At 44.8% G+C, this 27,681-nt stretch overlaps 1 protein-coding gene across 4 annotated transcripts in view; it reads right to left on the bottom strand.

The window, feature by feature from the left end:
- usp48 (ubiquitin specific peptidase 48) overlaps positions 1–27,681 on the bottom strand; it is a 198,459-nt gene that overhangs the window by 60,466 nt on the left and 110,312 nt on the right. For all 4 annotated transcript variants that reach the window (XM_072478568.1, XM_072478566.1, XM_072478565.1 and 1 more), the window contains 3 exons: positions 26,060–26,260; positions 20,281–20,395; positions 1,278–1,420 (listed from right to left, as the gene is read on the bottom strand). In XM_072478568.1, the coding sequence (XP_072334669.1) occupies positions 1,278–1,420; positions 20,281–20,395; positions 26,060–26,260 (459 nt within the window). The remainder of the gene's footprint in view (positions 1–1,277; positions 1,421–20,280; positions 20,396–26,059; positions 26,261–27,681) is intronic.

Raw genomic sequence — 27,681 nt, 5'->3', positions numbered from 1 at the left:
GCATATTGCTCAGCGAGAGCTCCGCAGAGAGAACACTGCGGTGAGACAGAGTTCCCGTCCACCTCAACCCCCATAGCTCTCTTTTGAAGTTAGAATACACCCGCCTTAGTGCCCCAAGTATTTGTTGTTATCTGGAATATCTGAACACAATTCCTTTGGATTTTGGGGAAAAAAAGATGGTCTTGCATTTTGAAATGGACAGATTCTTAGCTTGACTGAGGATATAGCAGTTGTTTGTTACAGCAGATTATAATTGGCCCACATGAATCCAACAAAGTATCCCGAAGGTGAAAACAAGGTTGACAATACAGTTAAAGCAGCTGAGACCCAAGTAATCACTGCGAACTGCCTGGTTCCTTGAGATATTAAAAGCTGCAGAGAGTGTCTGACCAAAGTGCACTGATGAGAGCAGAAATCTTTGAGAACGAGGAAAACTGAACTAGCATTGTTAAAAAGAACCCAAGGTTCTATACAGTAAGAAGTCTTACAACACCAGGTTAAAGTCCAACAGGTTTGTTTTAAACACTAGCTTTCGGAGCACTGCTCCTTCCTCAGGACTTTAACTTGGTGTTGTAAGACTTCTTACTGTGCTCACCCTAGTCCAACGCCGGCATCTCCACATCAAGGTTCTATACAAAATGGGAGCAGATGCCATCTTGTACCATGTGGGGCAGCATGGTGGCACAGCGGTTAGCACTGCTGCTTCATAGTGCCAAGGACCTGGGTTCAATTTTGGCCATGGGTGACTGTGTGAAGTTTGCACTTTCTCCCAGTTTCTGCGTGGGTTTCCTCCGGGTACTCCAGTTTTCTCCCATAGTCCAAAGATATGCAGGTTAGGTGGATTGGCAATGCTAAATTGCCCCTTACTGTCTAACGGCGTGCAGGTTAGGTTACAGGGATAGGGCAGGGGAGTAGGTAGGTACTCTTTCAGAGTTGGTGCAGACTCGATGAGCCGAATGGCATCCTTCTGCACGGGGGTGGTTCTATGGTAAGGTTGCTTTTTCTGGGAGTGATTAGCATGTGGTGTTACCAGAATCAAAGCCAAGTCTGGGAAAATTCCTACAACATATTAAGGATGCTACAATGAATTACCACAAATTTTCAATCAGTCACTGAAGCAAAACATATTGCAAAAGGTACACACATTAGAACTGTAGTTAGATCAATTATCTGCTGATAGTATGTTTGAGAAACACCCATTTCATCACTTCTCATCACCCACTTAAACTGGATAATGGAATAGCTGCACCTTTAACAAGTTCCTTTTGGAAAAATACCTTTGGCATGCAGATTGTTTGGGCCTTCTCCATTGCTTTTCCCATCAGCATGTTCTGGGTCATCTTCCTTCCCATCCAACTGATTTAGTGCAAGTTGACGCCAGCTTCGAAGTGAGGCTTTGCCCACCCAGTATCCTTCATGGCTATAAAAGTCAAGAATGATAGATAACTTGAGGTTTCAAACAAACACATTAATTAACAATCTAATAGATTAACTGTACTAAATAGGAGTTCCAAGTGTCAGGACAGTACCTAACCCAAGTTAAGACATTAAAAATAATAAATCTCAGGAAAGAAAAACAGGGCAAACGCACAACAGGGTTACTTGCACAAACACATTATATAACATAAATATGTTTGGAAAGCTGTTAACCATCTGCATCTCCTGGTTTGAACAAGGTAACTGAGATAATCTATTCAGTGAATAGCATCCTTCTCAGAACGAGATGCAATATCCAGATTGCATTTGGGGGTCACAGCCATCGTCAGGGTGACTGTATTCGGTTTCTCCACCAACCAATCACAATTCCTGTCACATCATAAAATGGGGTCGGTTCTCAGAAGTATCAGGAAGGTCACGAAGGCAGAAGCTTCTCTGCAGCAGCAGCTAGTAACAGTACGAAATGTGGGGCGTTGTGCTCTTACAAATCCATGCGCAGTCTGGGACATTCCTGGACAATCTGGGAAGTCAACAGCCCAAGGTATCATCCATATTTACCTTCTTTAGCCCCATTGCTCTGGTATCACATCGCCCTGCTTCTGAAAGTTAGTGGTCGGAACAGAGGTTAAGCTGATGCAACAACACAAGTGAAAGATGCATAACCACTCTGGTCCAACGCAAAGACAGAACAAAGACTGAAAAAGACAGCTTTATTTAAAAGAGAAAAGCCTGTCAACACCCACTTATTGCTATGGTAGAATGGTTCGCCTACTCATAAGAAACATGCCTGATTTTCATTCCACTGAAAACGATGAAAGAAGTCAGGCTAGTTTGTTAATGGAAGGGCACATTCTACGACATCTCCACCCATGTGGTGAAGGTAAAAAAAAATACCTCCACATGTAGACTCTGTTCTTACAAAGTAATTGAGTGAGTTTCTAGACTAATTACCACCCTTACACATTCATTAGTCTTCTCACTGGGTGACTGTTTTGCACAGTTCATACTTCGACGGTCACAGCAGCATTGGGAGTATCACGTGTCATGGAATATTTATGCTTGTACATAAATTGCCATTGCTAAAATGATTTTTTTTTTCTCTAATGGTATATTAAACAAGACAAATTAAAAATTCACTTATGACATGTAGCTCCAACCTACAAACTACTTGTGTTACTGTTTTTGAATCATATATCTTATGTCAACTTTGAAAATCACAATGAGAAAACCAAATCGAAGGATAGAAATATTTACAAACATTCCCTATGTAAATACTTCAGTTACAAATAAAGTGATCAAATCAGTTAAAATGCTTTGGAACTGAAATGTCTCAAGTCCTAAATGAAATGTTCCATAAATGACACGGTTATATTTATCCATTGTCTTGTAATACCTGTATCAATTTTAGCCTGGGATTCACTTAGCTAATTTTACCCCAACAGCAGTGAGAGCGGTGCCTTCAACCACATCGGTGCATTGAGCATGTGTAAGTTGTAGAATTTCCAAGCAGGCCATCTACACGCCAGCAAAAGTTGGAAGACTGGAAGAGTTGTCTCCAGACTTGGGAGTCTTAAAATATCAGCCTGCTCAGTAATAGTACTTACGCCTACACTTTCACCAAATAGTCATGGGTTAAAGCCCTTCTCCAGGACTGCAGCAAATAATTTAGGTCAGTGTTGTCCAATGCACTAACCACAAGGGACATGTGGTTACCAGAAAGTCCAGATGTGGCCAACTGTATTAATTAGCAAAAACAAAGCAAATGCGAGGCACCATCATAAATTAGGCAAGTGATCTCAATACTTGGGTTCACATGTGTAATCTGTGCACATTTACTGGCAAAACAGAAATGTTGAAAAACAGCGAGTGTATTCTGTGATGTGAATATACGAATTAGCATGATTAGGCCAGTCCGCCCTTCGAGCCAGCTCCACAATTTGATAAGACCGCAGCTGATCAGGTTGTAGCCCCCAGACCTCCAAATCCTGGTTGGGTCACAACCCACAGAGTTTGGAAACCTTGCCCTATATCCTTTGAATCCTTTGTTAGTCAAGAATCTAACTCTGTCTTAAAGATACTCAATGACCCTACCTCCATTGCTCCCTCAGAAAAAGGATTCCAGAGACACTCAACCACAAGAGCCCCTTAGTTCTATGGGCTTTACTTCCTGTTACTGCTTATTGATTGTCTGTTAAGATACTGAGCACCGGAGATGAAAATGCCAAACCTCAATACCATAGAAACAACAGCAACATTGTATGAACAGAGTAATTTAATCGTAATAACTGTTCTAGCCCAGAGGGAAAACAGACAAACCATCTCTCTTTCGACTGCATATAGTTAGTTTGGCCAACGGAGATGTGATGGGCCGAATAGCCTCTTACTGCACCATAGCTTTTCTATGGTTCTAGTTCCAAAAGTCTTCTGAAAAACTGTAATCATAAAAAACCTGGAAATCACATAACTGATGATTGAATATTGAATAAGGTAGTCTTGGTAGGAGAAAATTTGTTATTGCAAAGCATTTGAAAACTCCCAAGTGCCCTGAAGGTTAGGTTTATCTGGAAACTAGGGCAGCACAGTGGCGCAGTGGGTTAGCCCTGCTGTCTTACGGCGCCGAGGTCCCAGGTTCGATCCCGGCTCTGGGTCACTGTCCGTGTGGAGTTCACACATTCTCCCCGTGTTTGCGTGGGTTTCATCCCCACAACCCAAAGATGTGCAGGCTAGGTGGATTGGCCACTCTAAATTGCCCCTTAATTGGAAAAAATGATTTGGGTACTCCAAATTTATTTTTAAAAATTTAAATTTTATCTGGAAACTGAACTTCTCAAATCTTGTCTTCACATCAAAGACTCTTCCCCAACCTGTTCCAACTTCCAGTTTCACCTGAAAACCAACCTCCTGGAAATTGAACAACCAGAAGCCTTTCAGCTTACCAAGATCTCTATTGCTTACAATATATTTATTTCAGCTAAAAGCATCAACTCATCTAAGAAATAGGTTGCACAATGGTGCAGTGGTTAGCACTGCTGCCTCACAGCGCTGAGGACCCGGATTCGATCCTGGTCCCAGATCACTGTCCGTGTGGAGTTTGAACATTCTCCCCATGTTTGCGTAAGTTGTGCCCCCATAACCCAAAGATGTGCAGGGTAGGTGGATTGGCCATGATAAATGCCCTTTAATTGGAAAACAAAATTGGGTACTCTTTTTAAAAAGAAATTCCAGGAAAGAAAGACAGACAAAATTGTACATTGCAGTGGAATTTTTTCTTCTATATCTAATCTTTGTGTGAGTGATGCTGTGCAAGATTAGAGTGAGATTTGCTGGTATTAACCCTCCAAAGTAATTTTGGGATAATAAATAACCTCTTACTTTTAAACTCACAAAAAGGCTTGCTTGCTGGAGTATTTAAATTGGGGACAACTCACGGGTAAAAATACACATACCTCAAATACACAAAATCACATTAATCACAGTCGGTAAGAAACCACAAATTCTGTCCGTGACACCAATTACTGCCCATTACTACCCATAGCCCCCAATACTGTCAGACTCTGAAGTCTCTCTCCAGTGCCCATTCAATTTCAGTCTGCATTCCCAGCATGCCCCAATTCAAGAAATAACACAATTGCCCTTCGTCCCAGCCAACCCACAATCTGCCCAGCACTGCCAGGTTGTCGCGTTTCTGAGACTCCCTCCCAGATCTTACAATTTCCCTCCCCTCAAAAACAGCATTGGACCAAGAGAGCTGGAATCTAGGGGTGCCAGACTCTGGACCCGTTTGATACTCCATGGCCCCAAGATTGCTGTCACTGCTAGTAAATCAGTAAACGTGGTCACATCCTTGTTCTTAGAAAACCGCTGCCTTACCAAGCAAAGCTTTGGGAAATCTTTTAGTGCAAATGAATACGGTCCAGAAATTAAAACTGTAAAACAGGTTTAATATTGTGTCCAGCCTGAATCCATCACTTTGCAGCATTATGAAAGTCCGTCAGCAGCGGCCTTGGGTGAAGTGAACAGAAACCTTTACATATCGGATATTCTCATAGTACAGATTTTCCTGATAGATTACAGTCATATAAATTCACAAGATAGTTTACTACACATTTAGCCAAATGGTGCTTAGTAATGGGCATCAAACTAAACAACTGGCTAAACTACAAGTTGTTCATTTTAACTGTAGGAGGTGCATTCAGTGCCAGTTCTTTACCCTGTGCCAAGGAAGAGACTCAACAGCAGCCACAGAAATTAATCCATTAAATTGACAGTGACGATAAAACCCAATTGATGGACAGCATGGTGCAAGCTGCTTGAAAAAGAAGGTTTTTGAAAGGCAAGGGCAGGTGGCATAGGGCAACAGTAAAAAGTGCAATTAGCAATTAAGGCTTTCAACCAGACTGCGCAGTGGTAACTTAGTCTCCTGCATTTGAGGCTCCTTCAATCAAGTACAGTAATTGAAAAAGGTTAGTCTTAAATTCCCATTTTGTCACTCTGTTCCTGCATTGTCCAATACAAATATAGAATCATCCAAAATTCTATAGCATTAAAAATACTTCAAATTCTGGCTACTCCCCTCATCATTATGGAAGTATGGATATCAGCAAGAGGTGACCCAATTGTTGAGCACATTCAAGACATTTAAGGTAGATTTTAAAATATTTAAAGGAATTAAGGGAAAGCAGCATCTCAACAATCTCACTACAAAACATCACTTGATGAAGTGTACAACCGTCTGTGGTGCCATCTACAAAGCAGTCTGCACGGCAATTCCCCAAGGCTACCAATCCATCTATATCCCATGCTTAGATGGAGAGTGCTGCCCTTCTAAAGGCATATGAAGCATCAAGGGACCCAGAGGCAGGAGATCATCTGATCGATTCCCTCAAATCCGCGCTGCGCACCAAGTGGGAAGGAACCGCAGAAGACACACACTCCAGCAGGAAGTGTTGGATCCTAATCTGTCGCCTTGGAGCAGCCAAAAGGTCACCCACTCAAAATTGTTTCTCAGTTACTCCCGATCATATCTCCAGCCATCTGCTAGCCATAGATAAGGCACTCCTGGACAAAAACACCAAAAGAAACATCCAGGGTGAACAAAGACAACACCATCAACTACACAGAGAAGGCATCAGTCCCACCCCCTTTGAGTTTGCAGAACGAAACGAGGTCCTATAGGCTTGGAAGGGTGCCAAGGCAGCAGGTTATGACAGTATCACATCACAATTTATGAAACACCTGGGGCCCCAAGCTACAGCCTGGCTGACCCGGTTTTACACAATGGCCATAAATTTCAACATCATTCTAACTTTCTCTTGGGCGGCGCAGTGGTTAGCACTGCTGCCTCACAGCGCCAGGGACCCGGGTTCAATTCCGACCTTAGGTGATTGTGTGAAGTTTGCATGTTCTACTTGTGTCTGCGTGGGTTTCTTCCGGGTACTTCGGATTCCCCTCTCAGTCCAAAGACGTTCCGGTTAGGTGGATTGCATGCTAAATTTCCCCTAGGTGCCAAAGGTTACGGAGATTGGGTAGGTGAGCGGGCCTGGATAGGGTGCTCTTTCGGAGAGTCAGTGCAGACTCGAAGGGGTAAATGACCTCCTTCTGCACTATGATTACAAAGAAATGGCGGACAATAAAAGTCATAACCATACCAAAACCCTGAAAAGATCCCATACTTGCAGGTAGCTACTGCCCAATTTCTCTCCAATCGGTCCCATATAAAATCCTTGAAAGCCTCATCCTTCAGCGCATATCACAAATCGTAGAAGTCCTGAGCGTCAACCAAGCTAGTTTCCACCAGTACTGCAGCATAGGGAAGCAGGTACTGGCACTTACCACCTACATTGAAAATAGCTCACACACACAACCAACTCAACAGTTGCCCAATTTTAACGTAAGGAGTTCAGAACCGTCTACGGCCCGCTTGGCCAACCTCTACAAATGGGGCATTAGTGCCAGCCCCCTAATATGCCTGTAGGGGAGATCAAACTATGTACTACATCAGAGAAGAATGTCCAATCCACAGACTCAGTTGTGGCCTATCTGCACTCAACATCGCAGGACCAGACTTCCGGTTGCGGCGGTGCACTACTAAGCCGCACGTTTCGGCAGCTCCTGTTCTAACGGACTTTTGGGCTCTTTTTGGGAGCCCCAACGGAATTTCTTTTGGACCAAACCCAGTGTGGGGTGACGAAGGAAGGAGTCCCCCCGGGTGTGTATGGAAAGGATCGGTGGTAGTGGCCAGATTGCGAAGGATCCTTTGGAGCAGCGGCAGAGAAGAGGAGGAAGAAGCAAGATGGCGACGGATGGAGCCCAGACGACATGGGGCCTGGACCAGCAGGAATTCCTCCGACGGTGTGTGGAGGAATGAAAGAAGGAGGTGCTGGCGCCGATGTTATTGGCAATCGAAGGGCTAAAAGAAACGCAAAAGGCCCAGGCGATAGAGCTCCGTGGGGTGAAGGCGAAGGCATCGGAGAACGAGGATGAGATTCTGGGCCTAGCGGTAAAAATGGAGACGCACGAGGCGCCACATAAGAGGTGTATCGAAAGGCTCGAAGTCCTGGAGAACAGCTCGAGGAGAAAGAATCTCCGGATTCTGGGTCTCCCCGAGGGAGTGGAGGGAGCTGACGTTGGGGTTTATGTGAGCACGATGCTCCATTCGCTAATGGGAGCTGAGGCCCCCTCGGGCCCCCTGGAGGTGGAAGGGGCTCACCGGGTCCTTGTGAGGAGACCAAAGGCTGGAGAACCACCAAGGGCGATAGTGGTGAGATTTCACCGCTTCACCGACAGAGAGGCAGTTTTGAGCTGGGCCAAGAAGGTATGGAGTAGTAGGTGGGAGAATGGGGTGATACGAGTGTATCAGGACTGGAGCGCAGAGGTGGCGAGAAGGAGGGCGAGCTTTAATCGGGCCAAGGCGGTGCTTCACAAGAAGAAAATAAAGTTTGGGATGCTGCAGCCGGCGCGATTGTGGGTCACGCACCAAGGCAAACATTACTACTTTGAAACGTCGGATGAGGCATGGACCTTCATCCAAGAAGAGAAATTGGACCAGAACTGAGGGACTGATGCTGTGGGGGAGACGACGATGTTGATGTATAGAAATGTAAATTGGGGAAAGGGAGGTTCACAGTATTGGGACGATAGACGGGGTTTTTTCTCTTCTTGACGGGGGGACACTGAGAAATGTGGGCGCCGGTGGAAAAAGGGACTATGGGGGGGGATGGGGAATGGGGGAGCTGCGCCAAGGGGGGCAGGGCCGATCCAGGAAAGCGCGGGTTTTTTCCCGCGCTAGGGAGATGATGGCGGGAAGATAGGCGCAAGAAGGATGAGAGTTCCACACACGGGGGGGGGTTCAAGGAGAGAGCGGGGGAAGCCGGGGTCAGTTGGAGTCAGCTGATTTTCGGAAGCATCGGGGGGGAGTAACCATGCTAGATGGGGATCTAGCGGGGGGGGGGGTCAACTGGGTTGCTGCTGCTGGGAGCTAGAGGGAGCTGGCAAGGGAAGAGGTGGTTGGGACGGGAGTGCGCCGCCTGGGGGACGGGTGGGTGCACGGGGGACTGGCCTAGAATAGAGGATGGCTAATCGGCGGGGGGGAAATCCGGCTGATCACGTGGAATGTGAGGGGCCTAAATGGGCCGATTAAGTGTTCGCGCACTTAACAGGACTGAAGGCAGACGTGGTCATGCTTCAGGAGACGCATCTGAAGGTGGCGTATCAGGTTAGGTCAAGGAAAGGATGGGTGGGACAGGTGTTCCACTCAGGGTTGGACGCAAAAAATAGAGGGGTGGCGATATTGGTGGGGAAACGGGTGTCGTTCGAGGCTAGGAATATAGTGGTGCACAACGGTGGTAGATATGTGATGGCGAGTGGTAGATTGCAGGGAAAGGAGGTCGTGCTGGTAAATGTATATGCCCCGAACTGGGACGACGCGGGATTTATGAAGCGGAAATAGAGGGAGTTAGGGATGAAACGGGAACTACGGAGCGGAGAGCAGAGAAGGTAAATGAGGTGTTTAAGACCTTTTATGAGAGGCTATATAGGTCCCAACTCCCGGAGGGAAAAGAGGGGATGCAACAGTTTCTGGATCAACTAAGGTTCCCGAGGGTGGAGGAGCAGGAAGTGGCAGGTCTGGGGGCGCCAATTGGGTTGGATGAAGTGACTAAAGGGCTGGGGAACATGCAGGTAGGGAAGGCCCCGGGACCAGACGGGTTCCCGGTGGAATTTTACAGGAAATATGTGGACTTGTTGGCCTCGCTGCTGGCGAGAACCTTTAACGAGGCCAGAGAAGGGGGGACTCTACCCCCGACAATGTCGGAGGCGACGATATCATTAATCCTGAAGTGGGATAAAGATCCGCTGCAATGCGGTTCATATAGGCCTATCTTGCTCCTGAATGTAGACGCCAAGTTGCTGGCAAAAGTGCTAGTGACAAGGATCGAGGATTGTGTCCCTGGGGTGGTGCATGAAGACCAGACAGGGTTTGTAAAGGGGAGACAACTGAATGTTAACATGCAATGGCTGTTGGGGGTGATAATGATGCCCCCAGCGGAGGGGGAGGCAGAGATAGTGGTAGCAATGGATGCAGAGAAGGCATTCGATAGGGTAGAGTGGGAGTATTTATGGGAGGTGTTGAGGAGGTTTGGGTTCGGGGAGGGGTTTGTCAGTTGGGTCAAACTCCTCTATGGGGCCCCAGTGGCAAGTGTAGTCACAAATCGGCAGAGATCGGAGTATTTTCGGTTACATAGGGGAACAAGGCAGGGGTGCCCCCTGTCCCCATTACTGTTCGCGCTGGCAATTGAACCACTGGCCATAGCGTTGAGAGACTCTAGGAAATGGAGGGGGGTGGTTAGAGGGGGAGAGGAACATCGAGTGTCACTCTACGCAGATGACCTACTGCTGTATGTGGCGGATCCTGTGGAGGGGATGACAGAGGTTATGCAGATATTGAGGGAGTTTGGAGATTTTTCGGGATATAGGCTTAATATGGGGAAGAGTGAGCTTTTTGTAGTACACCACGGGGATCAGGGAAGAGGGATAGACGCCCTGCCGTTAAGGAGAGTGAAAAGGAGCTTCTGATATTTGGGGATTCAGGTAGCCAAGAGCTGGGGAACTCTACACCAAACTCAATTTGACACGGCTGGTGGAGCAGATGGAGGAGGATTTCAAGAGGTGGGATATGCTGCCGCTCTCACTGGCGGGCAGAGTGCAGGCGGTAAAGATGATGGTCCTCCCAAGGTTTCTTTTTGTGTTTCAATGTCTCCCCATTTTGATCACTAAGGCCTTTTTAAAGAAAATAGATAGGAGTGTTATGAATTTTGTGTGGGCAGGGAAGACCCCAAGGGTAAGGAGGGGGTTCCTGCAGCGCAGCAGGGACAGAGGGGGACTGGCGTTGCCGAATCTGGACGACTATTACTGGGCCGCCAATGTGGCGATGGTCTGCAAGTGGATGAGGGAGGGAGAGGGGGCGGCGTGGAAGAGGCTGGAGATGGCGTCCTGTAAAGGAACGAGCCTAAAGGCGCTGGTGACGGTGCCGCTACCGCTTTCCCCGAAAAGGTATACCACGAACCCAGTGGTGGTGGCAACCTTAAGGATCTGGGGGCAATGGAGGCAACATAGGGGGGTGACGGGTACCTCGGTGTGGTCCCCGATCAGGAATAACCATAGGTTTGTCCCAGGAAGGATGGACAAAGAGTTCCAGAGCTGGCATCTGGCAGGAATTAGGAGATTGAGAGACTTGTTTATTGACGGGGAGTTTGCGAGCCTGGGAGCGCTGGAGGAAAAGTATGAGTTGCCCCCGGGGAATATCCTCAGATATATGCAAGTGAGGGCGTTTACGAGGCAACAGGTGAGGGAATTTCCGCTGCTCCCGACACAGAGGATCCAGGATAGAGTGATTTCGGGGGTATGGGTCGGGGAGGGCAAAGTGTCCGAAATATATCAGGAGATGAGAGACGAGGGGGAGGCGCTGGTAGAGGAGCTGAAAGGAAAATGGGAAGAATGAAAGAGCTGGGGGAGGAGATTGAGTAAGGGCTGTGGGCTGATGCCCTAAGTAGGGTAAATTCCTCTTCCTCATGTGCCAGGCTTAGCCTGATACAATTCAAGGTTCTACACAGAGCACACATGACGGGAGCAAGACTGAGCAGGTTCTTCGGAGTGGAGGACAGGTGCGGGAGGTGCTTGGGAAGCCCGGCGAACCACACACATATGTTCTGGTCGTGTCCGGCACTGGATGAGTACTGGAGGGGAGTGGCAAGAGTGATTTCAAAGGTGGTGAAGGTCCGGGTCAAGCCAGGCTGGGGGTTAGCTATATTTGGGGTAGCGGAAGAGCCGGGAGTGCAGGAGGCGAAAGAGGCCGATATTCTGGCCTTTGCGTCCCTGGGTAGCCCGGCGAAGGATCTTACTTATGTGAAAGGAAGCGAAACCCCCCCCCCCGGCGTGGAGGCCTGGATAAACGACATGGCAGCGTTCATAAAACTGGAACGGATGAAGTTTGCGTTGAGAGGATCAGTTCAGGGGTTCTCCAGGCGGTGGCAACCGTTCCTTGACTATCTCGCGGAACGTTAAGGGAAAATAGATCGTCAGCAGCAGCAGCCCGAGGGGGGGGGGGGTTCTTGTTACTTAGCTAGTTCACTATTTTATTTAAATAATGTTACTTATTAGTTATTGTGTTATCTCTTATGTTGATTTGTAAAGTGGAAAAATTGTGTTTGAAAACGTTAATAAAATATATATTTTTTAAAAAACATCGCAGGACCAGACAAAACTACTTGGCTTGGGGACTTTGCTCGATAAATAAGGGATATGATGATCAGGTGGGAAAGGGAGTTGATCCAGAGGATAAGCCACCATCTTTTCAAATGGCAGGGCAGGCTCTACAGGGGCCGCATGGCCTACTCCAATTTCTTCTGTTTCTTTCTTATCCATTTAAGAGACACGAGTGGCTCTAGCAAGGCTTGTTTTTCGAACCAACAGGTCTACTTCATAGTTTTAAACGAAAATCTTGTTACATGGAGGCACCAGCACTCTCTTGGTTTTAGACTTGTCAAATAACTTACACATTTGTTCATTCAGCATTTTAGACATCAAATAGGAAGAACTATCACCAGGGAGAGGTTTATATAGAATCTAGCTACTTGGAAATACAAAATCAGAGCAGATGCCACAAGCAGATGGTATGCATTATGTAAAACGATTCCAGGATATATGAGGCTTATTTTTAATCTTCAGGTTGTTTTCATAGAAGTTCAAGTCTGAAAGAAACAGTTACTGTCTGTCGGCCACAACCCAGGGAAAGAAAGTGCTTTATAAACAAGTATCAAAGTTCAAAAACGACTTAAATCCCCACAATTATCACCTGGAAAAATGGGTCTGGAGAAACCATGAGGCTCCCAGGGCTAATCCGGAGTGACAATGTCTTTCAAGCTGCCTTCCCTTTTGATGGAACTTTCCTTCAAAGGTGCAAAAGAGGCATTAAACAAAAGCACCTTGTACTTCAATAGACAGCAGACATAAAGACATCCCAGTGGTATGTGGCATAGCATTCAAGCAGAGAAGCATCTTGCTCCTTCAGGAGGAGGAAATGCCGAACATAGCGGCAGCTGTCAACGCTATTGGAGAAGTGACCTTTCCCAACAGCAAAGTGTTTTTAATAATGCATGGGATCATCATCTGCGCTCAGAACATCTTATAAGACAGATTTGCAACTCATTGTCCAGAGCCTCAAGTCTTCTGGTGTCATATAAATGAATCTCAGAAAATCCAAAGGTTCATCTAATCCTCCCTCTTGTTGTCCAAGCAGTTGTAACTGATACTTTTTTTGTAAAAATAAGATACTTGCTGACCTTGGAAACCTCAACTATTTTCTTCTTTCACCAGCCTAATTAATATATTTCAAAATCTGACAACTTCAGTACTTTCTCAAGTTGGGTTTGAACTTTGCACTCGTGCCTCCATTTTCTGATGTTTTATACCCCAATCGATCCTCAACAATAAAAATCAATAGCGCATTTAATCTGATGCCCAAAACCATCACAACCAAGACAGATGATCAACTAAGAAAGTTCAGAACAGATTTCCATGATGCCATACACTTAATAGCCAGGAATAGCACTGCGGTCAGCACTGCTGCCTTACAGTGAACCTGACAGGAAAGCCACCAGGGATGCAAAAAGACAATACAGCATCAAACTAGAGTCCCAGGCCAACGACACTAACCGACAACAACTATGGCAGGCCTCCACAAGATCACAGACCACAAAGTTAGGCCAGGCGGAATATCTGGGGCTGGAGCATCCCTACCCAATGATATGAACAAGTTCTATGCCCGCTTTGAGCAATCAGCCAAGCATCAGTGCCACACGCCCCAACGCCCCTGGACACACCCATACCCACTATTACAGCCTCAGAGGTAAGAGCTGCCTTCGTGAAAGTGAATCTGCGGAAAGCGACGGGCACGACGGAGTCCTTGGGTGAGCACTCAGAGCCTGCGCAGACCAGCTGGCGAGTGTATCCTGCCTGGTGATTGTTGCGCGATGTCCGTTCGATGTCACGACAACGAATGAACGGACATCGCGCAACAATCACCAGGCAGGAATGTTCCTTTCCAGTCGGGGAACACTTCAGCAGTCAAGGGCATTCAGCCTCTAATCTCCGGGTAAGCGTTCTCCAAGGCGGCCTTCAGGACCCGCGACAACGCAGAATCGCCGAGCAGAAACTTATAGCCAAGTTCCGCACACATGAGTGCGGCCTCAACCGGGACCTGGGATTCATGTCGCATTACATTCATCCCCCACCATCTGGCCTGCGAAATCCTACCAACTGTCCTGGCTTGGTACAATTCACACCTCTTTAACCTGGGGTTACCCCATCTCTGGATCTGTAAAGATTTAATCACCTGCTAATGCTCGCATTCCAAGCATTGTTTGGCATCTTTGAATCTGTCTATATATGTGTTTCTGGAACAGACCTCTTCATTCACCTGAACATAGAACATAGAAAATACAGCACAGAACAGGCCCTTCGGCCCACGATGTTGTGCCGAACCTTTGTCCTAGATTAATCATAGATTATCATTGAATTTACAGTGCAGAAGGAGGCCATTCGGCCCTTTGAGTCTGCACCAGCTCTTGGAAAGAGCACCCTACCCAAACTCAACACCTCCACCCAACACCAAGGGCAATTTGGACATTAAGGGCAATTTATCATTGGCCAATTCACCTAACCCGCACATCTTTGGACTGTGGGAGGAAACCGGAGCACCCGGAGGAAACCCACGCAGACACGGGGAGGACGTGCAGGCTCCGCACAGACAATGACCCAAGCTGGAATCGAACCTGGGACCATGGAGCTGTGAAGCAATTGTGCTATCCACAATGCTACCGTGCTGCCCTTAAGAACAAATAAATCTACACTATATCATTTTACCGTAATCCATGTACCTATCCAACAGCTGCTTGAAGGTCCCTAATGTTTCTGACTCAACTACTTCCACAGGCAGTGCATTCCATGCCCCCACTACTCTCTGGGTAAAGAACCTACCTCTGATATCCCTCCTATATCTTCCACCTTTCACCTTAAATTTATGTCCCCTTGTAATGGTGTGTTCCACCTGGGGAAAAAGTCTCTGACTGTCTACTCTATCTATTCCCCTGATCATCTTATAAACCTCTATCAAGTCGCCCCTCGTCCTTCTCCGCTCTAATGAGAAAAGGCCTAGCACCCTCAACCTTTCCTCGTAAGACCTACTCTCCATTCCAGGCAACATCCTGGTAAATCTTCTTTGCACCTTTTCCAGAGCTTCCACATCCTTCCTAAAATGAGGCGACCAGAACTGTACACAGTACTCCAAATGTGGCCTTACCAAAGTTTTGTACAGCTGCATCATTACCTCATGGCTCTTAAATTCAATCCCTCTGTTAATGAACGCGAGCAAACCATAGGCCTTCTTCACAGCTCTATCCACTTGAGTGGCAACTTTCAAAGATGTATGAACATAGACCCCAAGGTCTCTCTGCTCCTCCACAATGCCAAGAACTCTACCGTTAACCCTGTATTCCGCATTCATATTTGTCCTTCCAAAATGGACAACCTCACACTTTTCAGGGTTAAACTGCATCTGCCACTTCTCAGCCCTGCTCTGCATCCGATCTATGTCTCTTTGCAGCCGACAACAGCCCTCCTTACTATCCACAACTCCACCAATCTTCGTATCGTCTGCAAATTTACTGACCCACCCTTCAACTCCCTCATCCAAGTCATTAATGAAAATCACAAACAGCAGAGGACCCAGAACTGATCCCTGCGGTACACCACTGGTCACTGGGATCCAGGCTGAATATTTGCCATCCACCACCACTCTCTGACTTCTATCGGTTAGCCAGTTCGTTACCCAACTGGCCAAATTTCCCACTATCCCATGCCTCCTTACTTTGTGCAGAAGCCTACCATGGGGAACTTTATCAAATGCCTTACTAAAATCCATGTACACTACATCCACTGCTTTACCTTCATCCACATGCTTGGTCACCTCCTCAAAGAATTCAATAAGATTTGTAAGGCAAGACCTACCCCTCACAAATCCGTGCTGACTATCCCTAATCAAGCAGTGTCTTTCCAGATGCTCAGAAATCTTATCCTTCAGTACCCTTTCCATTACTTTGCCTACCACCGAAGTAAGACTAACTGGCCTGTAATTCCCAGGGTTATCCCTAGTTCCTTTTTTGAACAGGGGCACGACATTCGCCATTCTCCAATCCCCTGGTACCACCCCTGTTGACAGTGAGGACGAAAAGATAATTGCCAACGGCTCTGCAATTTCATCTCTTGCTTCCCATAGAATCCTTGGATATATCCCGTCAGGCCCGGGGGACTTGTCTATCCTCAAGTTTTTCAAAATGCCCAACACATCTTCCTTCCTAACAAGTATTTCCTCGAGCTTACCAATCTGTTTCACACTGTCCTCTCCAACAATATCGCCCCTCTCATTTGTAAATACAGAAGAAAAGTACTCATTCAAGACCTCTCCTATCTCTTCAGACTCAATACACAATCTCCCGCTACTGTCCTTGATCGGACCTACTCTCGCTCTAGTCATTCTCATATTTCTCACATATGTGTAAAAGGCCTTGGGGTTTTCCTTGATCCTACCCGCCAAATATTGTTCATGCCCTCTCTTAGCTCTCCTAATCCCTTTCTTCAGTTCCCTCCTGGCTATCTTGTATCCCTCCAATGCCCTGTCTGAACCTTGTTTCCTCAGCCTTACATAAGTCACCTTTTTCCTCTTAACAAGACATTCAACCTCTCTTGTCAACCATGGTTCCCTCACTCGACCATCTCTTCCCTGCCTGACAGGGACATACATATCAAGGACACGTAGCACCTGTTCCTTGAACAAGTTCCACATTTCACTTGTGTCCTTCCCTGCCAGCCTATGTTCCCAACTTATGCACTTCAATTCTTGTCTGACAACATCGTATTTACCCTTCCTCCAATTGTAAACCTTGCCCTGTTGCACGTGCCTATCCCTCTCCATTACTAAAGTGAAAGTCACAGAATTGTGGTCACTAACTCCAAAATGCTCCCCCACTAACAAATCTATCACTTGCCCTGGTTCATTACCCAGTACTAAATCCAATATTGCCCCTCCTCTGGTTGGACAATCTACATACTGTGTTAGAAAAGCTTCCTGGACACACTGCACAAACACCACCCCATCCAAACTATTTGATCTAAAGAGTTTCCACTCAATATTTGGGAAGTTAAAGTCGCCCATGACTACTACCCTATGACTTCTGCACCTTTCCAAAATCTGTTTCCCAATCTGTTCCTCCACATCTCTGCTACTATTGGGGGGCCTATAGAAAACTCCTAACAAGGTGACTGCTCCTTTCCTATTTCTGACTTCAACCCATACTACCTCAATAGGGTGATACTCCTCAAACTGCCTTTCTGCAGCTGTTATACTATCTCTAATTAATAATGCCACCCCCCCACCTCTTTTACCACCCTCCCTAATCTTATTGAAACATCTATAACCAGGGACCTCCAACAACCATTTCTGCCCCTCTTCTATCTAAGTTTCCGTAATGGCCACCACATCGTAGTCCCAAGTACCGATCCATGCCTTAAGTTCACCCACCTTATTCCTGATGCTTCTTGCGTTGAAGTATACACACTTCAACCCATCTCCGTGCCTGCAAATACTCTCCTTTGTCAGTGTTCCCTTCCCCACTGCCTCATTACAAGCTTTGGCGTCTTGAATATCGGCTACCTTAGTTGCTGGACTTCAAATCCGGTTCCCATTCCCCTGCCAAATTAGTTTAAACCCTCCCGAAGAGTACTAGCAAACCTCCCTCCCAGGATATTGGTGCCCCTCTGGTTCAGATGCAACCCGTCCTGCTTGTACAGGTCCCACCTTCCCCAGAATGCGCTCCAATTATCCAAATACCTGAAGCCCTCCCTCCTACACCATTCCTGCAGCCACGTGTTCAACTGCACTCTCTCCCTATTCCTAGCCTCGCTATCACGTGGCACCGGCAACAAACCAGAGATGACAACTCTGTCTGTCCTGGCTTTCAACTTCCAGCCTAACTCCCTAAACTTGTTTATTACCTCCACACCCCTTTTCCTACCTATGTCGTTGGTACCAATGTGCACCACGACTTCTGGCTGCTCCCCCTCCCCCTTAAGGATCCTGAAGACACGATCCGAGACATCCCTGGCCCTGGCACCCGGGAGGCAACATACCTTCCGGGAGTCTCGCTCGCGACCGCAGAATCTCCTATCTATTCCCCTAACCATTGAATCTCCTACAACTATTGCTTTTCTATTCTCCCCCCTTCCCTTCTGAGCCCCAGAGCCAGACTCAGTGCCAGAGACCTGAGGAAGGAGCAGCGCTCCGAAAGCTAGTGACATCGAAACAAACCTGTTGGACTTTAACCTGGTGTTGTAAGACTTCGTACTGTAATCTCTATACACACAGGACTGCGTGGCAAGATTTAACTCCAACTCAATCTATAAGTTTGCGGATGATAGCACAGTGGTGGATCGTATTTCAAACAACTACGAATCAGAATACAGGTGGGAGATAGATCACTTGGTTGTATGGTGTACCGAAAACAACCTCTCTCTAAATGTTGGAAAGATCAAGGAACTGATCATCAACTTCAGGAAGCGTAGCACGACACACTCTCCCGTCTGCATCAATGGCTCCGAAGTGGAGATGGTCGATAGCTTTAAGTTCCTGGGGTCACCATCACCAACAGTCTGTCCTGGTCCACTCACGTTGATGCAACAGTCAAGAAAGCCCAACAACGACTCTACTTCCTACGGAAGCTAAAGAAATTCAGCATGTCTGCAACGACTGACAAACTTCTACAGATGTGCGATAGAGAGTATCCTATCCGGCTGCATCACAGCTTGGTATGGCAACTGCTCGGTCCAAGATCGCAAGAAACTGCAGAGTGTGGTGACCTCAGCCCAAGGCATCACACAAGCTTGCCACTTCACACTGATTCTGTATACATTTCACGCTGCCTCAGGAAGGCAGGCAGCATTATCAGAGGCCCCTCCCGCACAGGCATTGCCTTCTTCCAGACCCTTCCATCAGGCAGAAGATACAGGAGTCTGAAGACCCGTTCATCCAGACATAGAAACAGCTTCTTCCCCACAGCTACAAGACTCCTCAATGACTCCCCCTCGGACTGATCTGATCCCTGTAACAACACTATTTACGACGCCCTATGCTGCTCTTGCTTGTGTTTTTGCTTTGTTTGGCCCCTTGTTCCGCACTGTAACCAATCACTGTTTGTCGATGTACCATTTGTCAATGTTCTCTGTTGATTATTCTTTTGTCTACTATGTACGTTCCTCGGCCGCAGAAAAAGTACTTTTCACTGTACTTCGGTGCGTGTGACAATAAATCAAATCAAATCAAAATCAAATCAGTGCTAGGGACCTGGGTTCGACTCCGACCTGGGGTGACTGTCTGAGTAGAGTGTCTGTGTGGGTTTCCTCCCACAGTAAGATGTGCAGGTTAGTTGGGTTGGCCATGATCAATGCACGTGACGACAGAGATGGAGCAGGGGAGTCGGCCTAGGTAGAGCGAAGGGTTTGTGCAGACACAATGTGCCCTATGGAAATGCTGGTTGAAGATTGAGGGCAGCTTGCTCTTTCATCTCATAAGAACAAAACAAATAGGACGAGTAAGTCATTTGGCCCCTTGCGCCTGCTCTGCCATTCAATATGATCATGGTTGATCTGATCTTTGCCTCAATTTCACTTTCCTGTCAGTCCCTACAATCCATGACAGCCATTTTGTTTAAAAATGTCTCAGCCTTGAGTAAGCTCAATGATTCAACTTCCATAACTCTCTGGATTAGAGAATTCCAAAGATTCATGACACACTGAAGAGAAGAAATTCCTCATCTCAGTTTTAAATGGGGTGACCCGTTATTCTAAAACTATGCCTCCCCCTTCAGTTCAGATTGCCCCACAACAGGAAACATTCTCACAGCATATATCCTGTCAAACCTCCTCAGAATGTTGCAATAAAACCACCTCTCATTTTTCTAAACTACAACGAGTATGGGCTCAACTTGCTCAAATCATCATCTCTCCTTCTCCACAGCTACCTAAACATAAATTTCAGTGATACCAGTTAGGTGAAGCCAGGTAATAGATGAGAAGTGAATACGCGCAAGCACAAAGTCACAAAATACATTAAAATTAATATGCCAACAGAATTATACCAAAATTCACAAGAAAATAAGCAGTAACTTCCGGACAAACAGAAAACAACATTTTTCTTGCCCGTTTAAATAGAATGGATGGTTTCAAAACAAAAAGTACCTTTGTAATGTGGACCTGGTCAGGTTGGAGATAATCTTGTAATCTTCATTTAATTGATTCTTTAATCTAAGAATCCTGCATTTCTCCACCACACAATCTCTACATAAAGCAGAAGCTAAGGATAAGAAAAGTGCTTCATTAGTATGCAATACTTAGTTCACAACTTTCATTCTCTACATTTTTGGTTCTTACAAAACGAAAGCTGTTTTTGACAGTCATATCCAGATCAATATTAGTGATGAGCTCAAAAAATGCTTCCAGGTGTTTTAACATAGAGGATTTCACTGGTGAATTAAGGCTCACGGGTATACCGAAGAATAACTCAAATGTGCCAAATACGAAGAGATGCTCTCACAATTGATAAACAGGAACAACCCAATCCCAGGTGAAAGATAGAACAGTAGCTGGGCAGGCATTATGGAGATGAAACAAGCCGAGGAGGCTGCTGAAGAGGCAAACGATCATTTATAAATAGATGCACAAGTATAAAATCAAGGAAATGATGCTACAACTTAATAATATACTGGCGAGAGCCTGGTGGAGCATTGTGGCCAATTCTGAACACCACATTTTAGAGAGAGTGCAGGAGCGATTTGCTAGATTGGCACAAGAGACGAAGAACTACAAGAGCTGTAGTTGTTCTACCTCCAACAGAGATGGAGAAGGGAGGTTTGATAAAGGTGGTCAAAACCAAAAGGGTGTTAATAAAGTAAATAAAAAGAAACTGTTCCTAGTATCAGAAGGGTCAGTAACCAGAGGACACAGATTTAAGGTTATTGGCAAAAGAATCAGAGGCGGCAACAAGAGAAAAAAAGATGATGTAAAGAGTTTTCATGGTCTGAAATGCGCAGTCTGAAAGGGAGGGTGAAAGCTAATTCATAAATACTCACGGGAAAAGTTTTCAAGGCTGTGGGAAGAGTGTAGAACTATTAACTAGCTCATCTAAAGAGCTGGCACAGGCAAGATGGGTTGAATGGTTTTCCTCTGTGTTGTATCAGCCAAATAATCCAAAACGCTTTTGTCTTGTCTGCTCATAACTTAACTAATTTATCTGGCATTTCTATGTTAAAAAGGCAGATGTGTGTTTTATTTTGTAGAGCAAGCTTGGGATACCTTTACTAAATCAGTTTGATATTTCCATCGGTTGCATTTTGTAATAGTGCCAATTATAAATACAGACACTTGCAAAATGTTATGGTTATGACAATAATTGTCGGATTTTCATCAGCGCAGAAGTCAAAGGTTCAACTTTTAGTTCAAAGACCCACGTGAAAAATTCACACTTTATATTTATATTCTTAATGATCAAATATAGTGCCTCAAGATTACTCAGATTTAGAAGAACGGAACACATCTTCAGCTACATTTAAAAGGACATATTTTGTTTTCAGCTTTTATTTATTTTATGACAATAGCACCAATCGCCTCCTCTTGTGATGCTTGTCAAAAGGGGAAAAAGAGGAAAACAATGGTGTGAAGATGCACTCTAAATGCTGCAAGTAACCATCAGAAACGTACACTGAGAAAATGTGGATTTGGATCCTTTTACGTCTCAGAGTTGACCATACAAACCGACCCCTCATCAACATGACTTGTAGTTCACACTTGCCTTCATAGTCCTTAGATGGACACAAATGTACAAGGACTCCTGCTTAAAGTTATCTTACAAAATACTCAGCAAATTGAACTTAAAATACCAAGCCTTCAAGCTTGAAACCACAGCAAAGTATGAAGAAAGGGAGATCGAGATGGGGTGGGTATTGGGACAGAATGAATCCAAGATGGGTTTTTTTAAGAAGGGAGGGGTTAACAATGGTTTTAAAGAGAAAGCAGTGTCAGAGGATAGTGAGCTGCTGAATGTTAGCTAGCAAGGAGGCTGGACAATGGTGATAGGTGGCTGGGAAATGAACAAGAAAGACACCAAGGGAGCAGGAGATCTCAATGAATCGATGAGCTTGTAGACAGAGTAAGAGATGTGGGAGAAACTGCAGAAAGATGGGGATCACAGCAAAAATGGGTGGGGGACTGAGTGGGAAAGGGAATTTCACAAACAATTTCCATTGTAGAGATGAAACACTCTTATTCTTTTCACTTAACGTCCAAGGTTCAGATGGAGGGGTTGAGGGAGAATGTTTTAAGGTGGCTGTTTGTAAAGAAAATTGCTTGCTTTGATTAATCATGTTCAATCAAAACAACATCTTATTCTGTTTGTCAAAATGCATTTTCACCAAGTTCCAAAATATTGGTACCAATTGCATAAACTCCCAACTATGGTCAAAACAAGATGAAATGCTAAAAGTAATCTTGTCGCTTTTAAGTAAATAATTCTACTTTTGTCAGCCTGCATCAACATTGACCAATTCAAAGACCAATATAACAGGCCTGATGCAGAATAATGTTCATTTAACTTGCCATTAAACTCAGAAGTGGCCCTTATTGCAATGTGGTTTATCCGTTCCCCAGTCATCTTTGTGAAATGCCACTTTTTGATGCTAATTCATGCTTCAGGTCGAGGCCCTCCTTGGTAAAAAAACAATCTTCTTCAAGAAAGTTTGATTCTTGGAGGAAGACATCTGACAGGCTTACTCAATTCTCAAATTGTCTCCATAATGACAGCGAGATGAGCATTTGTATGTTCCTGGGTTATCACTCTGGGTTCCCCGCAAAGTGCTCTCCACCCGCATCTTCAGCCACAAATAATGAATGGGACTCGTTTCTCAAGGGTGGAATATCCCTGAAACAGCAATTAAATTTTGCTGCTGTTTTTAATGTTTTTTTTAACATGCTTGCTATTTGATTGTTAAATATCAACTCTCACTATGTCGAGATCTGGGCTATTCTTCTGGGAGTGACAGAAAGAAATGCTTTCCCCAGTATAATTTCTCATTCTCAGCTGCAAGTAGAATCAAGGGAACTCTTCCTTAAATTGAGTGACGATTAATTAATCTATTGTAAGATCCTGTTGTGAAGAACAGGAACTCCACTTCAATTGGGTGTAGCTGAATCTCTTCCATGTTATTTGTGCAATTATTGAGCTCAGAATTTCCGTAAAATTGGAGTTGGAGGTTGCCAAACTGCAATACAGTTATATAGTAGCTTGTCCCAGTCTTCAGTACCTAAGGGTGGTTATTAGCTGTTAGCAACTTTCTGTATCAGGTCTGAGAATGGAGCACATGTAGGTACCATTATTTTTCAAACATGATGCTAGCTGCAATGGATTGTTTTTTTGTGACGGGTTCGAGCGTGGGTTTTTTGGGGGGGGGGGAATGGAGGGGGGGAAATGGTGTGTAAACATGATTTCAGAAAGAAAGACAATGAAAGAGGAGAACCAACTATTGACAATGTCAGAATGGGAGTAGATCAAATATGTAAACAATCAAAGGTGGCAAATCTCACCTAAAGGGCTGCCATCCCTTGACTCAGCTCACAGTGGGCACCGTGCAGAGCTTGGAAAACACATCAAAAAGTCTGGAAATCATGAGTCAAGAGATCAGGCGCGCTGGCAAGGAGCTGTAAGAATCTAGGTTGATCTTAGGGTAATTAGTGTCACAAGTAGGTTTACATTAACACTGCAATGAAGTTACTGTGAAAATCCCCTAGTTGCCACACTCTGGCACCTGTTCGGGTACACAGAGGGAGAATTCAGAATGTCCAAATTACCTAACAGCACATTTTTCGGGACTTGTGGGAGGAAACCGGAGCGCCCGGAGGAAACCCATGCAGACATGGGAGAACGTGCAGACTCCACAAAGACAGTGACCCAAGCTGGGAATCGAACACAGGTCCCCGGCGCTGTGAAGCAACAGCGCTAACCACTGTGCTACTGTTCTACGAACTGAACAGATGTGCAAAACGGTTCCAGATTAGCACAGATGCTGAACTAGTAGTGGAATTCCAGAGATGGGGCTCAACTGTTTTCAGAGGGAGTGAGAATCTCAGGAAAAGTGTCACATCACTTCCATTAGATATCATAAAGAGCGAGGTTTGATCCGGGTTTATAAAATGCTCAAGTAATACAGTGGGCCTCATGAGCATCTTTTAAAAACTACCAGAAATTAATTATTTTTTTTAAAGTGCGAGGATTCTCCTTACTGCACACTTGCATTTATAGTTTACTTTTTGGGAGAAGCTGCTCTACGTCTAGAACGCACTTTTCTGTTTGCAGCTGGAGTTCCAGTCAGGCAGGATCCTGGCTGTATGACACAGGGCATTGCCAGGCTGCTTCCACTTAATACAGCTGCAAGGAGTGGCAATCAAAGCCCAAACCCAAACAATACAGAATCATTAAAAATAAATAAAAATGGGTTGGAATGTGCCATCAAAACTAAGAAAAGCTTTGAACAAACTGGCAAGAAAACTTTCTGTAAAAGAAATGGGCAAAAAACCAAGAAAACAGTATTCACCACCCCAAAAAATCCACTTTTGTAACCCAAAGGACAGTAAAAAGGCAAAAAACACAAATCAAAATCACCATCTTTGGAAAATTAAGGCAAACAAAGGAAAATTGCATAGAATTATGTTGCATTTAAAACTGAAACAAACTATTTGGCCTCAAATAGCCCATGTCAGTGTTTGCATTCCGTACAAGCCCCTTCCCATTCTACTTCATCAAATCTGATTGATATACTTTATGCCTATCCCCCTCATGTCTATCTAACTTGTCTTGAAATTAACCTCTGCTATTTGTTTCAACTACTTGTGGCAGTGGATTCTAGTCACTCTTTGGGAATTCAAGTTTCTCCTCAACTTGCTACTGGATTTATTTGTGACTACCCATATTTATGACTAGTTATTTTCTCCCCCACAGGTGAAAATATCTTAACCATGCCTACCCTATCAAACCCTTTCATAATATTGCAATATCTTTCAGGTCACCACTAAGCATTCTCTTTTTCAGAGAAAATGCCTCAGTCTAGTCAATCTTTCCCGATGGATAGAATATAATAATAATATTTATTGTCACAAGTAGGCTTACATTAACACTGCAATGAAGTTACTATGAAAAGCTCCTAATTGCCACATTCCGGCACCTGTTCGGGTACACAGAGGAAGAAATTCAGAATGTTCAAATTGCCTAACAGCACATCTTTCAGGACTTGTGGAGGAAACCGGAGCACCTGGAGGAAACCCAAGCAGACACGGGGAGAAACGTGCAGACTCCGCACAGATAGTGACCCAAGCGGGAATCGAACCTGGGACCCTGGCGCTGTGACGCAACAGTGCTAATCACTGTGCTATCATGCTGCCTGTGCTGGGTATAGTCTCAGTTCCATAGACTTTCAGTTCTGGTGGCACCCTTGCAAAAACTCAGTGCTTCAAGATCCTTTTTTATAACCTGGAGGCCGAAAATCTACACAATATTCACTGCGATCTAACATGGTTCTTTACAAATTTCACAAACATGTCTGCTTCTAGTTTTGTTCCTTTATAAATGAGCCCCAGGGCTTTGTTTGCTCTTTTTCTAAAATAGTCTTACTAACTTCATGATTTGTGTATCTATGCCCCAGGTTCCTTTGCTCCTCCATCTCATTTCAGCACTATTTCTGAGAAATGTAGTCTCCTTATTCTTCCTGCCAAAATGCACCGTCTCACACCCATCTATACAGAAATTCATTAGCCACTTACATGCCCATTCTTAACTTTAGTGCTGTGCACTTGAACCAACAGAACTGAGTTTAATGTAACTAAGGTTACTAAAGTTAACTCCTCTAATAGTTTTTTTGACCATAGTAAACTCTGCAGACCTTTTACAAAAAACATTACAAACTGGTTAACTTACCATCTAATCTGGGACCACCTCCATATCTGGCATAGAAGATATCAGCTGCTTTCTGGGAGATCCTTTTAACATCACAGATTTTGTCAGGAATAAGTCTGTTATGCGCACAGAGATGGCAAGAATTGTCAATTGGCTTTGTTACTGCAGAATCATCCAGCCACTTCCTTAACCAGTCTACCGGTAGAAATTCATAGTGCTCATCTAAAACAAAAAATTAAAGTTTTAGTCCATGATCTTTAACTCGCGTTACTTTGACATTATATGTAAACTAACAAGACCATTTTTATTGTGCTAAAATAAAAGAGTCTGAAGAGGAGTCATACAGACTCGAAATGTTAGCTCTGTTCCTCTCTCCACAGATTCTGCCAGACCTGTAGGAAAAGTAGAGGCAGCTATGAATGTGTGAAGACACTAGTGGCCAAAAGTATTGTAAAAACTCACCATCCAAGCTCACACTTGCAGAATGGCCATTTGGGAGAACAACTCAATAGATACTGGCAATGTTGAACTTCATCGACCAAGTTCTACTTGCAGCAGATATGGGAACTTTTTTTAATATAAAAAGATTACTCGCTGGTGCGAGTGGGGCACAGGGTGGTGGAGAAGTAGGAGTTGCGGGGAATACATTGGCTGATTATAACATGCTCCAATGTGACAGGCTTACCGAGCCAGGAACACAGGAAATATTTAATCAAGTTTGGCCTCTTCCACAATGATAATGAAGCTGTTGACTAATCACAGTAACCAATCTCTAACAGACCCAAACAAAAGGTAAAGCAATGGGAATTATAGACACCAGTGCCTACTAAATATGCTATATTTACTAAACTATGCCGTAAAATTCTTATATACTGAATTAAAATATTATTTTCTGAAACTTTTTTTAAAATTTGAAAGAATCAATACTATCCGCTTACACGGACTGTCGGGAACCTGTTCCAATAAACTTGTCACTCTCTGATAAATAATATTTCCAGAGTGGTTTTGAATTTACCTCCTTTAAAGCCCAGTGTTCTCTGGTTCTGCTGTTCTTCACAGCATCAAACAGTTCATGATAGGCAACATGAACTAGACCCTTAAGAATTCTAAAGCACAGCCTCTTTTACAGTGTAAAGGTATCCAATTTATATAATTCAACCCCTCCATCCCCTCAATCCCTCCTGTACCTTTTCAATAGCTGCAACATTCGTTTTAGTGTAGTGGTGCCCAGAACTGAGCACTAATTGGGATTTTTCTATCCACCTTTCTTGTATGCCTTATACACTTTCTTTAGGTAACAAAATAGGCGTTCAAAATTAAAATGAAGTTACCCATGTGCATTAGCCAGCAATGCTCAGTTTTACAATACCCATTTCCTGAAAAGAATGCTGCCTCATCTCATCACTTTACAAACTATTCAGTACAACATTCCCAATATTAATTCCACAAAGACATGAAAGAAGCTAGGGAAAGACTTGGAAAATTGTTCCAGGGATGAGGGTCTTCAGTTACTTGGAGGGGTTGGATTGGAGGGGTTGGAGAAGCTGAGGCTATTCTCCTTAAAGAGAAGGTCGAGTGGAGATTTGATAGAAATATTCAAAATCATGGGAAATTTGGACAGAGTTGTTAGGGGGAAACTGTTC

Source organism: Scyliorhinus torazame, chromosome 16 (genome assembly GCF_047496885.1).
Source record: "Scyliorhinus torazame isolate Kashiwa2021f chromosome 16, sScyTor2.1, whole genome shotgun sequence".
Taxonomy (NCBI): domain Eukaryota; kingdom Metazoa; phylum Chordata; class Chondrichthyes; order Carcharhiniformes; family Scyliorhinidae; genus Scyliorhinus; species Scyliorhinus torazame.
The sequence above is the reverse complement of the archived record's forward strand: the minus strand, read 5'-3'. Positions and strand labels throughout refer to the sequence as shown.